Genomic DNA, 15,942 nt, shown 5'->3' with positions numbered 1-15,942 from the left:
AGGAAAATCTGAAACAGTATTTCATCAAAGAAACTTTAGGGATGACTGAACAACAACAAAAAAACTTCACAACTCCTAGTATTTCCTTGAAGGTAAAGGTGATTTTTGTTTTCCCGCTGTGAAATTTATTTTCTGGATTTCAAAGCAAATAAGATTTATCAAACAGTCTATTTTAATTATTCAAGTTTTTTATTTGTTTATACTTATTTGAACTCATTTCCCTACTGATTCATCCATGTCATTTAATCAATATCAATTACAGAAAATAAAACATTTCTAAAGAGAGCAAAATGAACCAATAACTGCTGACACCCATAAGGTTTGGAAATGCTATGATTTCTAAACACAAAATTTTAAAATATAAAATAACTTTAGTACTTAGTCTTTTCTATAAATACTAGCTCTTTCTGTGATGCACAAGATAAAATTTGTAAGCTTTCCTCATACACACAAATGACCATTACGTAAATATAAGGAAAGCTTTTCATAACATGCACTAAGATTATGGGAATGAGTCCATTCTGCAAGTGCAGAAGGGGACCTTCTGCTTCCCTCTCCCCAAATGAATAACAAATTGCCTATACTACAGAATGTATTATACTAAAGCATTTTAACAAAAAGTTATAGTCTACACGGAAAAAAAAAAAGCATTGTTTTAATGCAAAAACACATCCAGCAGTTAATTTTCCACAGGAGGACAATCTAATTAATATACTATAATCTAAAATCCCTTGACATCAAAGTAAGGGGCAAGATTATAAAATGGATTAAATTCTTTTTTAAAAAGTCTTTTTTATGACAAATTACAAGATTCGCCCCACATAGCTATACAACAATGAAGATGTTTTTAAACTTTTAATTGCCAGTTTCCCAGTGGCTGCTATAGAGAATTAAGGCAAAATCTATTCTTGTTGTCTAAGGTTTTCATTTTCATTAACTGAATCATAAATACATTCGCTCCAATAGAGAATTTTATAATAACTGGATGCCCAAACATTTCTGGGACCATATAAGAAGGGGGCGGGGGGAAGCAAAATCTGATAAACAGATTATATATGTAATGGGATCATTAAGTTTTAAGATATTTGCTACTTTCTATCTGTAGAGGCTGCTACTTTAGTTATCAGAAGTCTCAGGGGCTCTTCCTAGGTTATTGGCTATTGTAAAGACATAAATAATCTAAAAACTTTATTTTCCCGTATCCACCGGCTTCTTAACTTTCACTAAGCAACTACGTTTAATAACAATGCACTTTATACCTTCCAACACATTTTTTCAATTGCTTTTCGAAACCACGCTAACAAGACAGGGTAGGCTTATTTCCATTCGAAATAAGGAGCAGAGGGCCTAAGGCAGGGTGAGGGGAGAGCACACGGGTCAAGTTCAGCTTTTGCACCACTCCATCCCTCCAGACACCACTGATTCAACTCCGAGCCAGGCGGTTGCCCGAAGCTAAGCAAACCTGTGCGCAGTCAGCCGCAGGCGTCTTCGTACTTCGCCTCCCTCGCACGTGTCCCCAGTGGATACCGCCTCCTGCCGAGACCCACTCAGAAGGCGTAGGGGTGAGGAGGTAGCGGGGAGGTCCGAGCCCGTCCGGACCTTCTCCCGACAATCCAACCCCAACACTTCTTCACATACAGCGAATAAACCAACACCTTAAAGCCGGCCCACCGCGCAGCCCACCGGGCTCTCGGCTTCCTAGAAATCTTCCCCGTCGCCTTGCTGACGTCAGCACGAGCGACCCGGGGCAAGCAGCGTCCTGCTGCCCCGCCCCTTCCCGGAGCTACGGAGCCAATGCGAGAGAAGTGTTGGCTGCTTTGCTGGCGGGTCTCGTTTCAGATCTCAGGTGCGGCCTTGCTGGGTTTTGGACAGGGTTTGCAAGGACTTTGAAGTTGACCTGGTCGGAGTCGTACCCTTTCATATTTGCCAAGAAACTCTGGGCAAGAAACTTTAATTCCAAGCAGGTGTCTCCTCGTTCACAAAGTGGGGATAAAGATATTACGTAGAGTTAACGTGAAGAGCGATGAAATCATTGTGAAATAAGAGTGACTGGACTTCATGCGTTGGACTTTTTTTTATAACCTGCCCTACACTGTGGGGAACTGTTCAACAATAAAGCCTGCAAACGAAGTCCCTGTCATAAGTAGGCTGACATTTTAATTGGAAGAGATGAATTTAAACGGTAACTAAGAAAATTTTAACTTTCAAACAGCTATAAAGAAAACAGGTCTGAGGAGAGTTACTTAAGCTATACGCTGAATAAAAATCTGTTTTTAAGGGAATTTTAGTTGGAGGCGTTTAAGTTAGTTATCTAAAATGTCAACAGCAATAATAGTGATATTTTTTAAAGCTACTGTGCCGGTAGCAGAGAGGAAATTGAAACCGAGTCCCCCCTACTGAGTTTATGATTAATCTCTCCCTCCACAACTGTATTCCCTTTCTTGTCCCCTCTGACCTCAATCCTGTGTTAACTGAACACTAATCAAAGTCAGATGAGTAAGACTGCTGTTGTTGATAACATCGTTAATGTACTAAAATTGCTGTTGTAGATATATGCATCATCATTAACATACAAACTCAGGATGTTTCTCCAAGGTAAGATGAGCTCACAGACCTGTATCACCTGGCCAGAATCATAAACTGGAGACAACCTGACTCACAAAACCATGATTAAGAAATGTAAGAAGACTGTGATTAACCCCCGTTTCTTTGTTCTTCCCCTTTAAAACGTCCCTAACTCAAAGACCAAGATGGGGTGGATCTGAGATCTATCTCCCACTTCCTTGCTTGGCACCCTGCAAATAAACCCGTACTTTGCTGCAAACACCTGCTGTCAAAGAGTTTGGCTTTCTGCACCCCGCACGCAGGATCCCTTGCTCAGTTACAAAGTGATCAGGGTTTTGGTTTTGTTTTGGCTAGGGGAAGGACTGAGGAGGCAGCCGGGCATCAACAAACGATACATGAAAAGGCATAGGATGCTTTCGTGTCCTTAGGTGTTGGTGGCAAGGAACTGTAGCAGTAATCCAAGCAAGACATACCTCCACTTGCCCATGAGACTTTCACCAAGTTGTACTATGGGTCTTTTATTTGGGGAGGGGCCACTCAAAGGTGTCTCTTTGTTTCTATATTTGGGAATGACACCATTATCCACCCAGTGAGACAGTAAAGAAACCCTAGATATCCACTCCCACCCAACTTCTTTTTTACCTTCCTGTATGCAATTAGATCCTACGTCCTCTACTCCCCAATCTCTAGACCAATGCCCAGCTGTCTATATCAGAATCGCTTGTGGTAATGTTAAACAACACAGATTCCAGATTCCTGGATCTCCATCCCAAGAGGCTCTGAATTCATTTTCTAGTGATGGAGGGGCCTGCAATCTGCATTCCTCCCCTGCCCCCCATCTGCATTCTTTAAATGATAACATCGTCATCTCCACTACTGCTATCTTAGTTCAGGTCTTCTTGGTCAGTGTTTCCCTAAAGCCCTTCCAGTCTTGCTTGGCTACAGTAGACTCTGAACTGCTGCCAGGATAATGTCTGTTTCATTATTGAAAATATCATTTTTCAATTCTGATATTAATGATAGCTTTTTTAGTTTTTTTCCCCCCTTGCAGTCTCTATTTCTTCTGTCGGTTTTGGATTCTTTCATGTTAGAGGCTTCCACGGGTGTCTGGTAATAATCATTGATTATCTGATCATATTTAAAAGTGGGCATTTAAAAGCTGATTGGAAGCTCTGAATCCGTGGAGCAAGTGTTTCGAAAATCAAGTGAGAGAAAAGGGCTGCAGGGGTGGGAGGAGGGTCTCAGAATTCAGAATAAAATTTTTCACTTAATTCTATTCCAGGTGCCTGATGTCCTCCAAAGACCCTCTGTTTTACTCTCTCCCAAACAAAATGGCCTTCAGAGTTAAGCTTAAGGGTGACTGATGGGAGGTAGCATAAGGGTATAACTCATTCCTAAGTGAATTTCCAATCCTTTTAGTTACCATCTTTACCCCTGCTTCCAAATGCCAGTTTCTCAGTTTTTAAGGGTGCTCTATGATGTAAATAGGATTGCTTATTGGCTTTGCTCACTGCTGGTTTAGTCTAGCTTTTCCAAATCAGCCGAGCCCTTTGCTTTTTTGCTTTTTTAAAAAAAGTAAATGAGTTTGTTTATTTATTTATTTATTGGCCGCGCCATGTGGCATGCGGGATCTTAGTTCCCCAATCAGGGATTGAACCCATGCCCCCTGCAGTAGAAGCGCAGAGTCCTAACCACTGGACCGCCCAGGAATTCCCTGAGCCCTTTGCTTTTGATTTTAAAATTTTGTTTCTGTTATCTCTTTCGCTCTATCCTTGAGAGTTTGTGACTCTAAAAATCCCTTCACTGTCATTTTCAGGGGGTCTAAGAGGGAGCAAATGTAGAAGACTATGTTCATTTTTACCTGGTAATCTAGAGCGATCATTCTAAAACATACACCAGAGCAGTAACAGCATTCTCCTGCTTAAGAAGCTTCAGTGGCCTCTCATTGCCTGGATGACATTCAGACTCTAGCAAGGTAAACAAGATAGTTCGTTATCTTTCTAGCCTAATCCCTCACAGTTGGCTACTGCTTCCTCACCCCATGCTCCACATTCCCCACACCTGGTACTGTAAGAGCCAGCTATAATAAGACCCTAGTAAGTCTTCTGAGCCTACCAAGCCCTTATCAAGTTTCCACACCTGTGCTTTGGCTGAGTCACAGGCTGAAAAACCCTTTCCCTCCCCACACCTGCTTGATCAACATTTATTCCTCATATGAAAACAGTTCTAACATCACCTCCTCAATGCCTTTCTTCAAGCCTTGTATGAGAATTTACCTATCCTCCTCCAACCCCCATCCCATAAACCTAGCATACTGCTGGGAAAATCAATTTGCCATGGGCCTCGAGTGTCCCTGCAAATTTTTGCTGGGTACGCAAAGAATGCAAGGTACTGACTGCTCTTTATCCAGGTCATTTTTCAGGGCTGTTGGGGGTGATCAATCTTCAGAGCTGAGGTAATGTCTTCCCCAAGCAGCAAGCTTTCTTCCACTTACTGTAAAAGGAATGAATCCCCCCAAACTTAGTATTCCTTTCCTGTAATGCAACCCACTGTGTGTGCAGACATCCATTTATGTCTATCTTAGTTACCCGAGGGGGTCTTAGGAGGCATGGAGAATTGACAGACATGAAGCTGCGGCTACTGCTTTTGCCATGAGTAATGAAGTTCTCTTTGACTCAGGAATCTCATGTCCGCTACCACGAAACAGTAACAAACTGGCTTATTAGATTTTAAACAGGGTACAAGCCTTCCCAAACAGTGACTTACACTTCTCATAGAACCTGTAACAGCTGCATTATTTCCAAGTCTGTCTTCATTTAATCCCTTCTTGACAGCAGAGATTCATGTGTTTTGCACCTGTTTCCTGAACTATCTTTTTACTGTTCCCCATCTATTTACTACATCATTCCAATTCCCAACAAGTATCAAATGCCTGCCCCAGTACCTTGCTGATCCTTTGCACATTTATTGGTACATTCTCATTTCACTGCTTCTCTTCAGCTACTTCCCAATTCATCTCTCAGTTGTCAATGTCATTGTTTCTTTTGAAAATAAAAATTATTTCAAAAATAATTTTGAGGGACTTCCCTGGAGGTCCTGTGGTTAAGGCTCTGCGTTTCTACTGCAAGGGGCACGGGTTCGATCTTTGGTCGGGGAAGGTCCCGCACGCCACGCAGCACGGCCAAAATAAATAAATTTAAAAAATAAAAAATACGCTTAAAAAATTTCTAAACAACAACAACAAAAAAATTTGAAAACCTTTGACCCTACCCCAAGACAAGGTTAGGTCCCTGTTATGTGCTCTGGTAGCACTGTAGCCCACATCACATTTGGGACAGGAGTGTGTGATTTACTCTAAGGGAGCTCAGCTGCCCGTGGGTTCATTCAGGTTTGGCATTTTTGTCAGGTGATTGTGAAAGAACGGAGGGATGAGGGAAATTAGGCTCTTTGCAAGAGTGAGCCCGTTCGAGTTCTCTAGAGGGAATTCCCTGGCGGTCCAGTGGTTAGGATTCTGCGCTGCCACTGCAGAGGACATGGGTTCGATACCTGGTTGGGGAACTAAGATTCTGCATGCCGTGGCCAAAAAAAAAAATTGATGTTGCAGTCTTGAAACAGGTTGGAGATTCTGGTAGGGTTTCTAGGGTGCAGTCTTGAGAATTCTATCTTCTTCTGGAAACCTCAGTCTTTACTCTTAAGGCCTTCAACTTACTGGATGAGGCACACCCACATTACGGAGGGTAATCTGCTTTACTCACAGCCTACTGATTTACACGTTCATCCCAGGTAAAAAAAAATACCTTCCAGGCAACGTCTAGACTGGTGTTTGAACAACGTGGCACCAAAGCCTAGCCAAACTGAAACATAAAATTAACCATCACATCTAACATACCATCAGTGGAGCCAAACAAGCAATCTTCAATGATTGAGGTAGAGTGCAGGCACCCACTTGCGTCTGCATTGTGTAATCATTTTCTGTTTGTCATAGTGCAGTGAGAAATTCTGATTCACTTTGTTATAAAGCAGAAACTAATGCACCATTGTAAAGCAATTATACTCCAATAAAGATGTTAAAAAAAAAAAGAAATTCTAAAAAGGTTAAAAGCATTGGTTCCTGCCATCCAACAAATTCTCAGCTACATGAGAAAACAATTTCTGCACACAAAAACATAAATTTACATGGCATTTTTTGCAGTTTTCTCTAAAATGTCTGAGTGAGCAGTTTTTTTCTGAGAGGGCTGGATTTTCTTTTTGACCTCTTTATGAAACATGAAGGCAATTTTCCTTAGAGGAGTTGACTACACCCTACTTGAAACCCTAAGAAAGGCATCAGAAACACAAGTACTTGAGTTAATCATATTAATATGATGAACTTAAGTCTACCTGTCAGAGCAAACTTTGCTAGATTCCAGGGAAGAAATAGAGATAATATCTAAAGTTGGTACAGTAAGAAGTAAATAGTATGAGCTAATTGTTTAAAACATAGAGATTAACAACAGAAAAAATATTTAAATGTGGATGCACTACAGAGGACTGGAGAGGGCAGTGACCTCTTTATTTTCTTCATTTTTAACTATATGCATGTATTATTTTGATCGTTTTTTTTAGAGGTAGGACCCTGATATCTTTATTTTTAAACAGACTGTTTTTTAAAGTAGTTTCAGGTTCATAGCAAAATTGAGCAGAAGGTACAGAGTTCCCATATGCCCCCTACCCCCGCATAAAATAATCTTCCCCGTTATTAATATCCCCCCCGGAAGTAGTCCATTTGTTACAGGTGATCATTACACTGACACATCATTATCACCCAAAATTTATAGTTTACATGAGGGTTCATTCTTGGTGTCATACATTCTACAGATTTGGACAAATATATAATGACATGTATCCACCATCATAGTAACATACAAAATATGTTCACTATCCTAAAAATCCCCTGTGCTTCACCTATTCATCCCTCTCCCCACCAGCTCCTGGCAACCACTGATGTTTATTTTATTTTATTTTATTTTGCGGTACGCGGGCCTCTCACTGCCGTGGCCTCTCCCGTTGCGGAGCACATGCTCCGGACGCGCAGGCTCCGCGGCATGTGGGATCTTCCCGGACCAGGGCACGAACCCGTGTCCCCTGCATCGGCAGGCGGACTCTCAACCACTCTCAACCACTGCGCCACCAGGCAAGCCCACCACTGATCTTTTTTATTCTCTCCATAGTTTTGCCTTTTCCAGAATGTCATATAGTTGGAATCATACAGTATGTACTCTTTTCAGATAGGCTTCTTTCACTTAGTAATATCCATTTAAGTTCCCTCCACATCTTTTCATGGCTTGACAGCTCATTTCTTCTCAGACTGAATAATATTCCATTGTCTGGATATACCACAGTTTATTCATGTACCTACTTTATTTTTATTTTTAAAAGTACTCCTCCCCAACACACACACGCAGTTTGGGAATCTAAGCCTCCTCTTCTGTGACACCTTCCCTATTCTTGCTAGTGTCTCCACAGAACTTGGCACTAACATAGCGCTTACTTAGCACTGCATTTCTATTTACTTTATTTGTCCCTCCTACTCAGCCAGCAGTTTTGCCTGGTTCATAAGAGATGGTCTATTTACTGAAATGCCTGAACCAGAGAAATAAGATATGACTAGCTGGCACCAAGAATGGATCCTGGATGTGACTGTCACTGTGCTGCTCACTACAATGCAGTACCTGAAAGTCACTATTTAGAAAAAGTACACACACATATTTCAATGTACTCATTACATGTATTTGTCACCAACGCATCACAAGGAAGTCACAAAAAGTAGGCTTAGTTTAGTTCACAATATAGATCCTGTGAAAACACATTTCTCATTTGCTCTGCAGTTTACAATACCTATAAAAATTTAAAGCAGTTAAACAACATTTGAGATTACACCGGTATAAAATTGTAATTCACACTTCAGAAACTTGTGAAATAAAAGGCCATGATGGAGAAAGAGTAAGAAATTTGTAGAATTACCAAACTGTCACAGTATCATTTTCCTTTATAAAAGCATCTCAATAAAACAAAACTATGGAAAACACAAGTCATATCAGAGATTTTGGTTTAGTACTTTCCCTGAGTCTCTTGTTTTTAAAAAAATCAAAGTAAGGCTGGTTCAAAACTGACCCATAAGGTCTTGCCTCCTCCATATGCTGCCATGAGGAATACATTTAAGGCAAGAGGCTATACACACAAATGGTCCCAGGGCTTTATTCAGATGCCAGTTTGCTTGTGGTACCACCACAGGGTTATCTGACCCACTGCTGCCCGCTGCACATGGGCTTAAAGAGCTGTCAACGTTTTCTCTTGGCCTGCCATGATACAACACATGAGACTAAATACCAAATGAAGACAAAAGATTATGGTTATTAATAAATATTACAATTCTAGGTGGATTTGGACACTATGTACACCAAATCATAGTAATAACACAGAAACAAACCCTTTTATGTTTTCAAAATCTTACATAAACAAGGGTTGAGGGCAAGTCATTTTAAAGTTTTAAATCTCAGATGTTAAAAAACAAACAAAAACCTTTAAAAAAATCTAATTCATTAGATCCCAATAAAACAAAGTAGAAAAAGTGATACGTTGATGCTCAGAATTAGATGAGCATGCTAACTGAAAAAAGTTGTTGTCTCCTTGTTCCATAAAATTGGCCCCTACAATGTTTCTACTTGATCATCTCATTGCATACACAGTATATTTGCAAGTGATCAAGCACTTCATTAAAAAAGCATATAATCAAATTAAGGATAAAAGGTTTGTTAGAATCTAAAAAATTATTTTTTACTTCAAATGTACCAGGTTACTTGCTGGGCTTCTACTATAAGGGCACTAAGTAGTCTGGATCATACTTTCTAGTCAAATGTAGGAAAATATTTTGCACAGCCATGTTTTTACAGTCATTCTCAGAGCATCTCAAAGATAGGTTGCAAATTACTGCTGTATGTCTCCCTCTTGAAATCTCAATTGCAGACCAACGGCCAACATTTCAAAAGCTAATAATCATGCACTGTCTTAAAACTGAGGGGTGGAATAATGGCTCTAACCACCAAAATAACTGCTGTAAGTTATTTAATTTAGTAATATAAGCACCTCATTGCACAGGTGGGGAAAGTGAGGCACAAAAAGGTGTTTCTTCTGTTTTTTGTTTTTTTTAAAGAGAACTCTTGATACTAGGTAACTTTGGGGTATAATGGATTCAAGGTTTGCATGAAATGTTATACTTAACTCACATGTCCTGTTTGCATCACAACACCTTAGTCTAACCTCTTGCAAACTCTTTAAAGCATGGACCTGGCAAATGCCACTGACCACCTACCTTCTCTGACCAGGTGAAAAAGGCTAGCCAATGCTTGAGCGAAAAAAAAGAATACCACATATTGTTGTTTTATATGTAATTAGCAAGGTTCAATTATGAAAATATTCCATAACTGAATTTCCATAACTCTCAAACATTCCACAAAACTCTCTAAGAACCTGTGGGAGAGTAGAGTACCTGGCAATCCTCTCTTGAACAGAAATTTACCGATTCGTTGCATTACTGTTGATGATCTGAAGTTAAATGTACACGATTTCTAAAAATAAAAGTACTAAACTACTAAATAAAACTGAAAGGATCATCCAAGTTCCTAGATAATACCAAAATATTTATCTAGGATTACTAAAGAAATCATAGCACTTTGGTACCCTTTTCAGAGAAAAATCTCAAAACTTATAACACAAGCACGTGGCATTTCACACTGTACCGAGTAACAGTAAATGGAGGTGTAACCACTATAACTTCTCCACTAACTTTGTGTTTTGAAACATCGTGTCTGCCCCTAGCAGCTACCATTCCAGTTCCACAGGGTATTTTCCAGTCAGACAAGCTGTACAATGATCGTTCTTTTCAAAACATTCCAGACCATTCCCATTTTCTTGAACAATAACATCTTCCTTTGTACAATGACCGTTCTTTTCAAAACATTCCAGACCATTCCCATTTTCTTGAACCATAATATCTTGCCTTTTCACTTTCTGTTTTTTAAATGTTATCCCTTCTTGTACAGATGCAACCAGTCCTTCTACTGACAGATACACAACACTGTTTGCTCCTACGGGGGAAAGACAGGGAAAAAGGTCATGAGACTTCCTTTGGAAAGGAAGAATTGCCTTAACGGAGAATAGTTACAAACAGAAAAACATAAGCCAAAATAAAAATTTCTCCTTTAGCCCCTATCTCTCTTTTTTTTTTAATTTTTAAAAATTTATTTATTTATTTTTTGGCTGCGTGGCTTGTGGGATCTTCGTTCCCTGACCCCGGACTGAACCCAGGCCCTCGGCAGTGAGAGCTGGAGTCCTAACCACTGGACCACCAGGGAATTTTCTCCATTAGCCTCTCTTAAAAAAAAAAGGCGGGGGTGGTGGTGGCTGGAGAATCAGTAAAACTCAGGGCCTTTATTTTTTTTTTTTAATTTTAAATTGGAATTTAAGGGATAACAATTTAAAATAGCAGTGGAGGATTTAAGTCTAGAATGGCTTCAGAAGGCTTTAGGAGTCATTTTCTTGAATAACAGATCCTGAAGTCCGAAAGACTTCAAATTTAAGCTCAAGGTCACTTACTTTTCCTAAGACTTTTTTTTTCAGCTATCAGATAAGGGAAATATTGCCTAATTGTAGCAGTTTTGTGATGTTATTATGATAATATAGATATGTTCCTGGCAAAGAGTGAGTGCTCACAATATATCAGTTGGCTGACATTCAAAATATTTAACTGGGGGGCTTCCCTGGTGGCGCAGTGGTTGAGAGTCCGCCTGCCGATGCAGGGGACACGGGTTCGTGCCCCGGTCCGCGAAGATCCCACATGCCGTGGAGCGGCTGGGCCCGTGAGCCATGGCGGCTGAGCCTGCACGTCCGAAGCCTGTGCTCCACAACGGGAGAGGCCACAACAGTGAAAGGCCCGCGTAAAGCAAAAAAAAAAAAAGAAAAAAAAAAAATTTAACTGGGGACTTCCCTGGTGGCACAGTGGTTAAGAATCCGCCTGCCAATGCAGGGGACACGGGTTCAAGCCCTGGTCCGGGAAGATCCCACATGCCGCGGAGCAACTAAGCTCGTGCGCCACAACTACTGAAGCCCGTGCGCCTGGAGCCCGTGCTCTGCAACAAGAGAAGCCACCGCAATGAGAAGCCCGCACACCGCAATGAAGAGTAGCCCCCGCTTGCCGCAGCTAGAGAAAAGCCCGCACGCAGCAACAAAGACCCAACGCAGCCAAAAATAAAATATAAATAAATAAATAAATTTACAAAAAAAAATTTAACTGGTAAGGTACAGGTATGACCATTCAAGAGAAACAACAGCTGTAAACAATCAGTGTGGAGGTACCATACATAGATGAACATGTATGTGATATTTATAGTTTATACCTCACCTGAATTTGAAAGGCAAATGTCTTATCAAGGATAACCTCCATCTCCAAGACTTCTGACCTCATTATTAAAGATAAGCCTACATAAGCTTTTCACTTTTTGATTTGTACTCACATCCAAATTATTCTATTAGAATCTGTGGTGAAATTACTTTTGTTTTTATTCTGATCTGACCTTTGGGAGGCTTTAACTGATTAGCAGTTTTCTCTACTAGGAAAGCCTTTCTTCCTTCTTCTCTGATCTCACCTTAGCCTAGCTCTCCATCACAGCATTCATTATGGTGTCCACACATATCAGGCTCCTTCACTATTCATCTGCTCAACACATACAACATTTACTTTCAATAAACACTGAACACTATTTTTTATTAAAAGTGTAAAGATTGACAAGCTTGGATTTTCTGTTAATAAATGAATAAAGATAAAATTTATAGAAATTGTAATACCTACCTAGATGATCTGAGATATGCTCAAATTCTGGTTTATTGGCAATAAGCTCTTCTTTTGTTGGTATGTTTATTCCCATGAAGCATGGATATCTAATTGGTGGTGAAGCTACGCGAATGTGTACCTTGGAAAGAAAGCATTTCACACATTCATTAGTTTGACATTCACTGTGAGAACAATTATGCAAAATTCTGTCATTGACAAATACAACATAAAATTGTTTTACAGAATACTTTAACAACATACGGGTAATAAAGCATACTAAAAAATTTCTTTCACTATAATAGGTGGAAAAGAATCCTATAAAATCATGTGATATACATATAGAACTCCAGTGTTCTAAAAGTAATTCTACTTTTAGAATTAATTCATTACCAAGAATCCTACTTAAGCAGCCCTGTCCTAGACTCCAAAGTGTCCTGAACAAGAATTTCAAAATGTTAGCCACTTGTAAAGGGTTCTTTTTACAGAGATGCCCATTGTTTCCTTCTGTCACCTACTAACAAGGACATTTCTTTCTTCTGATCTGTCATTTCTCATTTATTATATTCCTAGGACCATCTTCATTTTTCCCTCTAACACTTGAATGACACTTTTGCCTACCTCTTATTTAACCTTTTTAAAAAGAAAAATAACATCTACCAGGATATAATAAAAACCTTACTACTACTACAAAGAGCTGTGTTTGTCTATTTTTTTATCTATCATTATTTTCTGCCTTTTGTCAGGAACATTTACACAGCTGTAATCAGTGTCTACATTTACTTTTTACCTTTCTTGTAACAGCAAAGATTTTCCCATGTTTTGCAGTCTTCATAATTATAGTTTTTAATGGTTGCATCGTATTTCATTATACTGATGTATCGATTTACTAAATTATTTCCTGCTGGTAGATATATGAGCTATTTCCAGTTCTTTTGTTTGTTTATTTGTGTCTATTCTTTTTTACTATTGTAATGCTTTCTAAATAGACTGTCATAATGCTTTCTATACCATTTTCTCCACTATAGATTTTATTTCTAAATCTGATCAACTATTAGCTGTAAATGACATCTCACTTCAGTAATTCGAATTACTGAACTATTTAGTTAGAATAAGCTTTGAGATTTGAAAATATAACCTAATGTGTCAAATTTATTACACTAGGATTGCTTCCATATCTTCAAAAAGAAAAAGTAATCAATACTCTACAAATTTAAAAGTATTCTATTTTGTGGTTTGTTAGTTTTAAAATTAGGTTTATAAAACTTTTAACATAAAATTTTCATGACTATCATATTGTAATTATTGGTGCTTTAGGATAGGTGTTTTAATATTACTTACCTCTTTTGCACCAGATTCTTTGAGCAATTTGATTATGGGTGAAATGGTATTGCCTCTCACAATTGAATCATCTACAAGAACAATTCTTTTGCCTTTAAAGTTGTCCGACAATACTCCAAATTTTTTCGCAACACCAAGTTGTCTTAATCTCATGTTTGGCTGAATGAATGTTCTTCCTACATACCGGTTTTTACATAGCACCTCCACATACGGAAGCTCACACTGACAGAGAAGGAATAAAAGTACAATGAGCAGCACATATACAGAGAACTCTAGGGTTCTGTTTTCTCTAGGTCATGCTTCCGTTATAACATCTACGTAAAAAATTTTAAATGTGGTTGTTATTCTGAGTTCTCCATCATCAGATTATAATTTTCCTTCACTATTTAAACTGTAGGGAAGAAAAGGCAAAAAGAAAAATTATTGAAAGTCCTCTACTTAGTAGGAAAAACAACTCATTTTGCTAGAATTTGTAATGCTTCTTTCTTAAACACATATTATTTCTCTATCTTGGAAAAGAACACCAAGAATGTGAACACATGACAAAGAATAAATCACTGTCAGAAAAATTCACATATTTAAAAATTGTCAGCAGGAAATGAATTAAAACCGGTAGGCTAAGGAGATATTTTCTGAGGGACAGAAGGTGACTTATCCATCTAACAAGGTAATACTTCTCTAAAATGTATGCATATTATTTCTTTTAAAAATTCACAAACTAAACTTTCCAACGTAGTGAATGTTGGGTATTATACACCAGGATCACTATAACTACATATCCTTCCTGGTTATGAAAAATGAAATTAAGCATAGTACTAAGAACATTATACAAAATTAACATAAACAACTTTATTATCACCCACACTCAGTAGGGAATAAATACACCAGTGGTTTGTGAAGGTACTTAATAATAAGCAAATATTACCACTAACTTCTACATATAGTCATGATATTATTTTTTTTAAATGAAGGGGATCGTTTTCCTAGTCTTTGGGTAAACTTTTTGTGGACCCATTAAAAAATAGTGCCACTGAATGAAAAGGCTGGAAAATAAGTAACTCTTGCAAAAGAACCAACACTTTCTTTTTCCTTACAGTAAATTGATGAGTTTCTCTTTATATACATGGACTTCTAATCTCAGTGCTAAATGAGCAATTCACTGTGTGTTAATTAAGAGAAAATACCTTTGCTGCATAACCAAGGGCAGCAGGCGTAGCAGATTCCGGGACAGTGCTAACTAAATCCGCATCCACAGGGGCTTCAATTGCCAGCTGCAGACCACAACGGTATCTTACTGTGTAAACCATTTGGTCTGGAATGTTTGGAAAAGGAAACAAATTTTTACTTAGTATAATATAGCACAGCATATCACTATTCTAAGAAACTAGCTTGTTAGAACTCTACAGAATTGAGCGTGCAGCAACAAAGACTCAACACAGCCAAAAATTAATTAATTAATTAATTAATTGAAAAAGAAAAGCAAGACAAAAAAACACTAAAGTGGAAACACATAAACTGGGGGAATTCACTCTTTAAAAAGAGAATTAACCTTAATACATATCTGAAAATCATAATCCTTACTCCTAAAAGGAAAACAAAATCCAAGAGTCAGATGAAAAGGAAAAACTGTGATTTTTATGACTTGTAAGCTCAGTCCCAAAATTTACAACATATAACTATGTGCCTTCAAAGAACCAGGTAAGCCTTTGGGCCCAAGAATTGTCATGTTTCAATGAGGTAAATAATAGATTTATATCAATAGTTAGAGATACTTTACTTACCTTCAAATATACTATCTGGTCTTGCAAAATAAACATATTCAAAGATACAGAAAGCCATTGGGTTTCCTTCAGACCTTGGTATAATATCAAGAGTTTGGATATTATGTCTGGATATTTCCACAATTTCTCCAGGCAAGATTTCACGGTAATATCTTGGGAAACAATATTAAAGAAGACTAAAAATAAACCAGTCAAATTAAGGCAAATTATCTGTTATAAAGCACACAGAGTCCCTTCCCTTATGAAGGAAAAATGGTTCAATTTAAAATAAAGTCTATTGGCTAAAAAAATTAAAAAGTAGTATTCCTGGGCTTCCCTGGTGGCGCTGTGGTTAAGAATCCACCTGCCAATGCAGGGGACACGGGTTTGATCCCTGGCCCGGGAAGATCC

General features: G+C 38.5%; 2 protein-coding genes and 1 long non-coding RNA gene across 7 annotated transcripts in view; 1 reads left to right on the top strand and 2 right to left on the bottom strand.

Moving 5' to 3' along the window:
- Nucleotides 1-1,702, bottom strand: part of AASDH (aminoadipate-semialdehyde dehydrogenase) — a 42,213-nt gene extending 40,511 nt beyond the window's left edge. For 3 of the 5 annotated variants that reach the window (XM_049709294.1, XM_033425346.2, XM_049709296.1), the window contains exon 1: nt 1,260-1,426. In XM_049709294.1, coding sequence (XP_049565251.1) covers nt 1,260-1,271 — 12 coding nt within the window. In that variant the 5' untranslated portion in view covers nt 1,272-1,426. Of the gene's footprint in view, nt 1-1,259; nt 1,427-1,462 lie in introns of those variants that run through there. The other 2 variants (XM_004268255.4, XM_033425347.2) reach the window with 1 other exon arrangement.
- A 2-nt stretch (nt 1,703-1,704) lies between these two features.
- On the top strand, nt 1,705-2,824 carry LOC117200822 (uncharacterized). Its single transcript, XR_004482518.2, has 2 exons — nt 1,705-2,182; nt 2,550-2,824. It is a non-coding gene; the product is annotated as an uncharacterized LOC117200822 (long non-coding RNA).
- Nucleotides 2,825-8,312: 5,488 nt separating this feature from the next.
- Nucleotides 8,313-15,942, bottom strand: part of PPAT (phosphoribosyl pyrophosphate amidotransferase) — a 37,137-nt gene continuing 29,507 nt past the window's right edge. The window contains exons 7-11 of the mRNA XM_004268254.3: nt 15,553-15,704; nt 14,956-15,083; nt 13,772-13,993; nt 12,452-12,572; nt 8,313-10,691 (exon numbers count right to left, since the gene is read on the bottom strand). Coding sequence (XP_004268302.2) covers nt 10,426-10,691; nt 12,452-12,572; nt 13,772-13,993; nt 14,956-15,083; nt 15,553-15,704 — 889 coding nt within the window. The 3' untranslated portion in view covers nt 8,313-10,425. The remainder of the gene's footprint in view (nt 10,692-12,451; nt 12,573-13,771; nt 13,994-14,955; nt 15,084-15,552; nt 15,705-15,942) is intronic.

This window comes from Orcinus orca, chromosome 4 (assembly GCF_937001465.1).
Source record: "Orcinus orca chromosome 4, mOrcOrc1.1, whole genome shotgun sequence".
NCBI lineage: Eukaryota > Metazoa > Chordata > Mammalia > Artiodactyla > Delphinidae > Orcinus > Orcinus orca.
Note: the sequence above shows the minus strand (reverse complement) of the source record. Positions and strands in the feature narration are given on the sequence as shown.